Below are 10326 nucleotides of genomic sequence, written 5' to 3' on the forward strand. Positions count from 1 at the left end.
CAGTCCAGATAGAAACCAAGCGGGAAATCAATATTTCTTGCGAGAATTTCATCTCCCATTTTCACGGGGGCACTCGTTGCAATCATCCTCTCTCGTTGCACATTTCTTTTACTCTTGTTGTTGCTCCTCACGTAACTTCTCATTGGGGTTGTAATTGTGTCACCAATCTGCTCACCAAACTTTTAACTTGCACTCCACGTTGCACTTCACATCACGTCCCTCATCACTCACAAAATTTTTTTTCCAAAACAGTGTTTTTAGTTGAATTTGGGCAATACTGTGCTTGCAAAGGAAAATCATTTGCAGGATTGTGGAGTCGTTAAAAATGAGGATGGCAAACACAGCTTTATTGCACCCTTTCTACATGGCAGATAGGGTTACGATCACATGTCGACAGCGCACTTTAGTGCCGTATTTTCCGGTCTATAAGTCGCACTTTTGTATAAGCCGCACCCCCCTCAAAACAGCACTTTTTCTGAAAAAAAAACGTATATAAGTCGCACTGGTGTATAAGTGTGTACAAACGCACTTGTTAATTAGGTGAACTCGTCAATGATCAGTTCATTGGAAAGTTTGACAAAAGTAAGTACATGGTTGCGGCGGCGGGGCCGCCCTTCTGAATGCATCCCCTGGTAAACAGTGCTAGACAGGTGCATATACTGTCCAAAGTCCAGACAGAACTAACTTCTCAAAAATGGCTTATTTATACACACAGATGGTGTGTACTGACATACGGCGTTTAGGCAAAACCATCGAAGCTTTCTTCCTCCGACTTCCTAAGAAATAATTCATTCATTTATACCACAGAGCTGTGTCTGATAATGTGTGCTGACATCACGCAGCACACAGGCACCTTTTCGAGCGTGGACCATGTGCAGTTGCTATGTACCAAATCAATTCCATACATAAGTCGCACCGGTGGATAAGATGCGCCAACGAAAATTTCAGAAAAAACACTGCGACTTATACACCGGAAAATACCGTAGTGGAAATTTGAATGGGGCTACATGGAAGATAAAGTTTTGATGTGAAAGTAATAATTGGCCCATTGAGCAAAGAAGCTGGTGTTGCCACCAGCATCTGTGACTGCAAAGGGGCTCCTCAGAAAGCACTTTTTAGCGCTAGATGTTCCACAGCACTGGTCATTCCATGGCGTGAACTTAAACTGGGCAGTAGCGAGAGATTGCCATCTACTCCAGTACACCATAGATAAAGAAAGGGGAAGAGTGCAGCCATACGAGCAACCGGAAAAGCAGCAAAACTTACCACTGTCATCAAGTCTCCCATTTTACTACAGCAGGAAAAAGCAGCAGCACAATGTGTAGGAGGCAGATGAATGCCTTTTGAATGCGTTAAGGCGAATCGCAAAGCAAAGCGTCTCAAGCAGCCAGATTACAAAGACCTTCGACAACCCAAAGGGAAAGCAAGGCGTCTCGGGCATTGAACTGGAGATTCATGCTTTTGCATTCGTGACCCATCAGAATTTCTTCAATGTCCTCGCACCTTTTCCTGGTTGCAGGAGAAAGCGGGAACACCGCCTGCTGTGGAGGCCTATGAGAAGGGTCCGTACTGGCAGCGTTTGTTGGCGACACTGACCTGGCGGCTTGGCTTCAACGTCACCAAGGGTGAGTGTCACCGTTTCCTTAATTGGGTGTGCTGATAGAAGACGTGGGGAGTCGACTCAAGTGAGCAAACAACCCCACCGAATCTACAGGGCACAGGTGACGAAGGGGGTGGCCGTCTGATGTGCGGCTTTCGCCAACTAGAATGGTAATGAATGAGTCAGAGCCTTGAACGAACAACAACAGAGACTTATATTTGGACAGGCAAAACACGGTACAAGCGCGAAGACATGTAACGTTAACGAGAGGTAACTTTGAACGAATAAAAATGCGGGAAACAGTTCAGATACAAAAGGTACAACAGGGAGCTTTGACCAGGAACATTACGAGGTAGAAGAAGTAACTAAAATAAAGACAGTTCGATGCATATGAGAGACAAAGTCCCACAATATTCACCAACCAGGCCGGACGATGCACCACTGTCAGAGGCGATTTGGCTACCTGTGAAGCGTGGCTTCGTCGTAGGCCAGGCCGTCCGAGACGATCATGGTTTTTCGAGGCCCCGGGAGTACGTTGGAGTCCTCCGGGGCGCGAGTCGCCGATGGTGTGGTGCACAAACTGGCAGAAGCCGTTGTCATATCACGACGTCCAAACGTAGCTAATTTGCTTCGGCGCAGATTCCCTTTTTTTACTGCGCCGGCGCGGAGAGAGTGGGCACAACACACAACGCGCCCGCCGCCGTCGAGCGCACAACTTCCCTCTTTCTCCCTTCTGGAAGCATCGGCGCGCCTTAGCACTGGCAAGGCCACGCTCGCCTCCTCGAAAGTGCTCAAAGCTTCGACGAAACCAGAGCGGCGGAGGTTTTATTTTTGTTATTTTTCTTGCCGGCGAGCCAGCGGGTAAGCGGAGCCATAGACGCCTCGTGCGAGAAAGTTCCAGGGTTTTCCCGGGGTGAATAGAATTGCAATTGCACGAATTGAATGACTGGCTAACCACAATTAGGTGCTGTTCAATATTATGAATAAGCTGTAGGATACTTCTAGATGCCATACGCCCGAGTTTGTGACAGTGAGCGGTGGAAGAAAGACAACAGTGCTGTGCCATAGCCTCCTGTATAACGGCTTTCTGCCAGCTCAGTTGCAGAAATTCCGCCGTCCTGTCTGGTGGCGCCCTAATCCCAGGTTCTCCTGTGTTGGTGAGGGCACGGTCAACATTTGCCTTCACACCTGGCAGCAATGGGTGGTTTTAAAAAAAAGTTGTCAAAGCCCTTTGTAAACAAGAAATACGTGTTGTATAAATAACTCTAGCTCTAGCATCGATGGGAAACCCCTGTTTGAACAAGGAAGGTATAAAAATTGACGAGGCCACAAATAAAACTGTCTAGTAAGTAGCTGGGGTGACGCTAGAACTGGACAGTGGTAGTTACACAAGAGGTGGTCATTCTCAAGCTACCTTGTTCGTTCGTAAATAATTTAACGCAAAAGTTTTTGTTTCTGCGTTTCACTCAATTCAGCCAGAAATGGTACGGGTGAGATCACTAGTGGGTTTGTGACCCACTGGGCTTCGATCAGTTATTCAGTATACGATTGGGGAGGCAAGATTGAGTGTAGCAGGGAGAAGTAGAGCGAGAAATGAGCTAAGTGCATGCTGAATGTTTATCCTAAGCTTATACAGGGGTCCTCAAATACTGAATATCGCCGTGTGCTGAAAACAACGTCATTATATCTACTACATGTGCGATGGCACGGCACCATTGTGTGGAGCAGCGCCGACAGAAAAATGGAGGGGGGGGGGACTGTAAAAAAAATTAGCGGTAGAACGCGACTGAATGGACTCGTAAGTAAAAAAAAAGGAGCTCAACTGTTCGGACTTCTTTCAAGAAAATTTAATTACTATGACTCAATTATCACTAAACACCGAATAAAACATCATTATTTTTTACTTAACTCCTGTAGAGCGGGAGAAAAGTTAACTGGCTCTTATCGCAGTGACAACAGTGTGGACATGCATACATTTTGTTGTGAAACCCCTGTAGTGAACCCAAAAGGGCGAGCGTGCAGGTGGGAACAGTATACTGAACGCGACGCCACGCATAAAGCTTCGGTCTTCAATTTTGGCTCATGAAGTCCAAGCTCGCCGTTTTACGGACTTTTGTAGCAGACGACGCCGAAGTGCGTTTCAGTTCCCCTCTGCTGTAAACAGCAATTCGCATCGGCATGGACATCGAAGAATCTGGGAACTTGGCGCCCCCACAGTGAATGGGCTGCCCCAATGGGTTTCGGGGCGATAAAGCTGGCACAGTCAATTATACAGGAGGCTATGGCTGTGCATGCAGTGCAACTCACTTATATCTAATATACTGTTATGACTGGTATTGTTATAACAATGGACAGTCGTTGCAACATCAACTTATATGGTATATGGTAAAATAAACCGCTTATAACAGTGGTAATTCTACTTAATGGTTATAACAGTTGAGCTTGATGGTATGAGCCTACGTACAGTATGTAATTTGGAGATCTGTGAAAGATCACAGGTGTGTTGTCTGTAACCAAGCATGAATTTTTAAGCATGAAATAAGTGGGGGCATCTTTGGTGTCTTTTGTGTAGCCATGCTATATTCCTGAAGGAGGAGACCTCCTTACTGCCCCTCTTATCTCCTGCTGTCAGCTGGCCCAGGCTGTGAGAGAAGCAGGGGGCAGCTCTTCAGCACTGTCCAGATTAAAATAAAGCTACAGTGAGGTAAAGGCTACTGTTGATGACCAATGTTAAAAAAAGGCAGAAAGCAACACCACGTTAGTAACATGCAATCTTCCAATCGTTAAAAAGAAAGAAACAGTCAAGAATTTGATGCTAAGACTTCCTCCTATGTGAAAAATAATGGTCTTTTCTAGAAGCCCTGTGGAGTCAGTTGGCACATGCATGGCTAAGTCTGCGCGGTTGGCCGTGCAGTTACATTTCGGGGGAAAGACATTGTGACATAGCCAAGGATGAAGCAGGTTTCTTGAAAAAACAAAAGTTTAATGCAGTACTCAAAGAATACACAAGCGGGAAAGTAGCATGTGCACAGACGAGTGTTAACGAGTCGAATCGAGCATTTATCTTTTCCGGCGATTATTTCTAAAACTGTTGAATTGGATCGCGAACCAAGTAGAGCATTCTAATCAAACGATGACAGGGCGTAACGCTCTCCCTATCAAATAACATAGCTTGTGCAGCTTACAAAAGAAAAAAAAAAGGAAACACGTGCTTCACTTCGAACGTAGATAAAGGTAGTCAGACGCAGTCAGATGCTGGCAACAAACCACACGCGTAAACAAAATGCAAGGCATGGTTCACGGCATTATGATTGTGACGGGTTCCAAATTGATGTTGAGTTGTCTGAACTCTCCAGTGAATTTTCTGCTGTCACTTTCCAGCCGACCTGAAGATGCTGCTGCGGGCGTGCCAGTTTGAGTACGCCACGTACGACACGGCCCCGTGGTGCGCTGTGTTCACCGAGGATGATCTCAAAGCCTCCGAGTTCAGGGAGGACCTTGACGACTACTACAAGGACGGATACGGCCGCGAGCGCAACTATGTTCAGGCATGCCCGGTCATCACGGAGCTTGTCACTCGACTCAAGTGAGTTGTCCTTTTGTGCCTTATTTTCCTTGAGAACAAACAGACACTTATCGCAGGATACGTAACGTTACTAATGCTCACTTTGCGACTATTGAGTGTGTGGCAGAAAGGGGAAGGTAGCCAGCAGCTATCATCGAGTGACACCTTAACGGTATCGAGGAAGTGGAAATGGGGTTGAAGTTTCAAATGAAAACGATAGGAACGTTTCGGTAATTCATACGTGTTGTTTGTAAACCACGCTTGTTTGGGTTATTCATATTTGCACTAAGCACAGTCGTGTTCTGTTGTTTGGAATACCGTATTTGCATGATTCTAATGTGCTGCGCTTTTTTTTTCACTAAAAGTAGCTAAATTTCATGCACGTTACAATTTCATTACGTTTACAGCACGTTACGTTTACAGCACGTTATGTTTACAGCGCGTCATTACAGCACGTTACGTTTCGCTAAATTTTCATGCACGTTACAATTAGACTTGCAACCAAAATCGGCTTCCAGTGTCCTCCACTTTAGTTTTAATGCTCGCAGGAGCTGGATAAGGAAGTTTATGAAGCACAAGGTATTTTTTAATGCCACAGTTATGTACGTCAAATAAGATGCCTTCTGTCAGGTATGTGGTGTGGTGTTTTTTTACATCAGCGCAGTAAAAGTGGTGTCAAATGATTTTTTCGAATTTTTATAAGTAAGCTTACCTGCGCGTTCCAATGGGGAGTGCGCTAGAACCGTGCAAATAGAGTAGGTCACATTTTTGCTAAATCAGTCAGATCAACAATTAGGCGATTAGATCAACAAGTTGCCTTGTATTATTTGGACTGGGGGATATTTTTCGTGAGAGCAGTTAGATCAACAGTTGGTCAGTTTTATGAGCAGTTACGTGAGATTGTGGCCGCAGGTGCTTGAACCCCTCAGTTATGGGACGTAGTAGCTGGCGGCAGTGGCAGGGTTCGGGCCAACAGAATGGCTCTTGTGGACGGGGCAGTAGCAAGGCTCTTCCTCCCTATTTTTCGATCTCTTTTTTTTTTTCTCTTCTTTAAAAATTTTTGCGCGGCTAAACGTCTGACAGAGTTCTGCACCAAAGAGGGGTTAATTACAGTTTCGTAATGCGTAACTCTGGGTGGTACTCTTGTTTCTGAATGACCGCTGCACAGGTTGGAGAAGTTGTGTCTTTAGATGAGTGTGTGCCATGTTTTAAGGTTGAACTTTTTTTATTTCTTTGCTCCTTCTAATCTCTTCTTGTTGAATATGCATATTCTTTACGTTGACTCCAATCCCCAGGGTGATGTCCAAAGAACCACAACAGCCGAACAAGATCCTGTTTTTCTCGCACGCCGGTGGATTTAAGAAGGTCGTCGCGCGTCTCGGTCTTAACCGTGACTCGACGGCCCCGACTGCCGACCACCTCTGCAGTATGGCGGACCGGCAGTGGCGGTCAAGCCTGCTGTGCCCGTTCAATGCCAACGTTGCGTTTGTCCTTTTCAAGTGCCCCAAGGACTCGCACAAGGTCGTGACCTTTCTCAACGAGCGACCTCAGCAGATCCCCGGCTGCCCCAGTCACCACTGCCCCCTGGAGACTTTTCTAAACATCTACAAGGAACCTGCGGACACGTGCAACATCACCGAAATCTGCTCAGTGGCGTGAAGTGTGGCCACTGTTTGGCCGGAGTGTGGCCACTCTTCGGCCAGGGAACAATGACCTCGCGGCATGATGCGGTTTTGCTGTGTAGGTGACAGCCTTGAGGAACCTACCGATGTCCGACTGGCGTTAGTCAAACTATTGGACTTCCAGATAGATTGCATAGTGATATAGTGATATATATTTTGTACCTCTTATGAAATGTCTCAAAAAGTAGTCTGTTAAATTTCACATGAAATGAAAAATGATGGCTTTGTGCGTCATCTGGGGGGGAGGGGTGACAACTTGCCAAAATATACATATAATTTAAGTATCTGTATATGTATATATGTGTGTGCATATGCCTTCACTTGTTTTGTTGCTTAGCCAGTCATATTTAAGCCTTGGGCATCTTTTTTGGTCTCATAACAAAGCTGCGCAGATAATTGGAGGGGATTGCAGCTGATACTGTCTTGCACTGGACATAATTACTGTGTTGCAATTAGTTCTCACTGCTGAAGTATATGCCCATGCTTTGCTTTGTTATGTTCCAAATACAGTGCACTTTTTCTTCTAGTCTCATTCCAAAAAGCTTACTTCGCTGGGTTGTGACCCCCACAGTTTTTCACAGTATGTCTGCCAAATGTGCCTTGTAAACGAAGCTTCCGAATAAGCCAAAGCTAGAGTGCTATTGTGTAAATTACGCACTCTTCATTTCATTCATACTTTGTCACTGCAATGAACATTCCATGAATTATGCTCGGCAGCTTGTTCCGTTTGTCGTTTCCCTTTCTCATACATGATTGCAGCTAATCAATTTGTGTCAATCATTTCTTCAACCTCATTAACAGGTAATCACCAAGCAGTGATTTGAAAAGGCTTTTCAGGTATCTTGTAGGACACTTTAACTACATGGTAATTGGTGCGTTGCATTTCACTTTGTGATGCCGTTTCGCTCCAACTCTTCAAGCTAAAATTATATTCACCTCTGCTTTTCTGTATCCATTTATTTTATTGGAAATTGCATGTCATCAAAGGACAAAAAAATTCAAAGCTTCAGAACGAACAATGTCATATGTGTCTGTGTTATCGCGAAGCAGCTCCGTGGGCATTATCTGCTAACCGAACGTGTTTGTGTACCTTTCAAGCCCGTGAAAACCACACATTGTAAGAGATACATTGGAATGAGTCACTTTAAGTTCATCTCACAAACTAAGCTCATAATTGGTCATTGCTTTTATCATGACTGTGATGCCAAAGCAAATAAAAAATGTCACTGAGTCGTTCCTTTGTTTAGAAATAAAGGTAGGTATCATGGATCTGAATGTACATTCAACGGTTAGAAAATCGTGGACAGTAAGCGTACACAAGAAGTGTTCTTTTATGCTTATGGTGATGATAACGGTCCTATAGAAGCTTATCATTTTACCCTTCTTTAACCCCCTCAAGGAGATTGATCTTAGTTGTGGATATTGGAAGTAGAATAAATTGGATGTAAATTAATTGCAGAGGGTAGATGATGGTTGATTTGGGCAAGAATTGTACTACAATTGCACTTTTTTATAACGCAATTGTTTCTAGCTTCAGAGCTATTTTTGTTCTTTGTGTGTTCCCCAAGAATACCCACTTGCTACAGTTCAAAAACAGCTCAACACATTGAAGCAGTTATTGGGGGCGACTGGTAACACCGGCCCCTTCCCCCAGCAGCGCAGAAGCCTTTATAGAAGGGCAAATGAAGATCTCTCTCTCTCTCTCTCTCTCTCTCTCTCTCTCTCTCTCTCTCTCTCTCTCTCTCTCTCTCTCTCTCTCTCTCTCTCTCTGAATTGAACCCGCGACCTCTTGAATAGTACACACTTGTGTACGCTTACCACTCTACAGCAATCCATTCTACACATCAAAAGGGGCCTCCCTAAACATACCCGCCTCACTCAGTCACTCTACTACTCTGCACTGGAGAGTAATGTTCACGAACAAAAGGTTCATCTGTGATTTCCTTACCCACCAAGGAACTCAACTCGTTGCTTGGCAGAGGCTCCAAAAATGGGGGGTAATGGTGGCTCGAGCCCACCTTGTTGTCAAGATGAACGAGCTCAGCGCCCCCTGGTCTTGATGTGGTTAGACAAATCGTGTCTCTAAAACAACAAATAAATTGGCTGGAGTTGTCTAAAGTGTGAGGCTCAATATGACTGAGTCAATTTGCGAGAACATGCGATCTGTACGTCTGCCAAGGGTAATCTTTACTTAATTCCCAATTCGGCTTGTTTACTTTTTCTTCTAAGCCCCATTACAATCACTAGATTTTTGCTGCTCCTGCCAGAAAGAGTAAATAATGCGTAATTTTTGTTCATGAAGTTGATTGTCGCATGAGTGAAGCTGCCAAGTCTGATGGTCGCATGAGTGAAGCTTCCAAGTGCAGCTCGAGGGCCACGCAGAGTACGATTGCTCTCCCCTAACCAAACAAATAATAACCTTATTTATTACATATGTAGGTTTCTAGAACTGGATAAAAAGCTGCTGTTCAAAATAATGTCCGATTCAAAAATGTTCAGTTAACAGCCAGAGCCGACCTATGCAAAAAGGCTCCATTTCAGACGCAAAATAAAAAAAAAACGCACTATGGTTTCTACATCTACAAAATCATCATCATTATCATCATCAATTGTATTGAGCTGCCCCACCTTTGAAACACTTCCGAAGCATTTGCGGCTTGGGGCCTTCAACAATCTCCATCACTGGTACTACCTGCATTCCAACTCCTCTAGTTCTTTCATGTCACCCACAGCCCACCCCAAGAAAGTACGGACGACGTCCGAAATACAGCCGAACATCCAATGCTCAGTTTGGACGGCCACTGTACGTCCATGTTTGGATGTACATTTTCGGACGTACAGTGGACTTCCAGAAAAAACATCCGCCAGTGGACGCACAGTTACTACGAAGCATAATGTAATGGCTTGAATTGATTTTGAAGCATAAGCGAAAAAGCTACTTTGCTTTTTAATTAAAAAGACTTCGAAAAAGCTACTGTGCTTTTTAATTAAAAAGACTTTGTACATCAAAACCCTGTCTTGCATTTTGCAAGTATCATCAGCATATTTCTAAAATCAAGCCCATTTTTTTTTACTTTGTTGAAGCAATTCACCGACTCCAATGATGGTCTCTTTGGGGAAGGATATATTTGAAAACCACTTACGAAACATGGGAAGCAAGTTCACTCTGTTCATGTATGCCCGTCTCCCCGGTAAACGTAATGTTACCGTTGTGTAATTCTGGAAATTTTTATGGAACATCCAAAATACGTCCAATTTCGGACGTCGAACTGGACGTACGGAAGTGTTAAATCCGGACGTCCCACGGACGTACATGGTACGCCCATCGACTCTTAAACGGACATACGTTACAGCCGGAATGGACGTCCGGTGGTTGTTTGGGACCCACTCTGCACTATCTCAACCCACGGCGCAAAGCTCCCACTGCTCACGTAATTGTAGTGCACCCAACCGAACCACGTGAACCCAAGAAATTAATA

General features: G+C 44.6%; 1 protein-coding gene across 4 annotated transcripts in view; it reads left to right on the top strand.

Annotated features, from left to right (window-relative positions):
* Nucleotides 1–8080, top strand: part of LOC144138073 (multiple inositol polyphosphate phosphatase 1-like) — a 69710-nt gene extending 61630 nt beyond the window's left edge. For all 4 annotated transcript variants that reach the window (XM_077670161.1, XM_077670160.1, XM_077670158.1 and 1 more), the window contains 3 exons: nt 1520–1625; nt 4982–5186; nt 6461–8080. In XM_077670161.1, the coding sequence (XP_077526287.1) occupies nt 1520–1625; nt 4982–5186; nt 6461–6824 (675 nt within the window). In that variant the 3' untranslated portion in view covers nt 6825–8080. The remainder of the gene's footprint in view (nt 1–1519; nt 1626–4981; nt 5187–6460) is intronic.
* The last annotated feature ends 2246 nt before the right edge of the window (nt 8081–10326 follow it).

The sequence above is a fragment of the Haemaphysalis longicornis genome, unplaced genomic scaffold, assembly GCF_048455015.1.
Source record: "Haemaphysalis longicornis isolate Haplotype H1 unplaced genomic scaffold, Haemaphysalis longicornis Haplotype H1 scaffold_5, whole genome shotgun sequence".
In the NCBI taxonomy this organism is placed as follows: Eukaryota; Metazoa; Arthropoda; class Arachnida; order Ixodida; family Ixodidae; genus Haemaphysalis; species Haemaphysalis longicornis.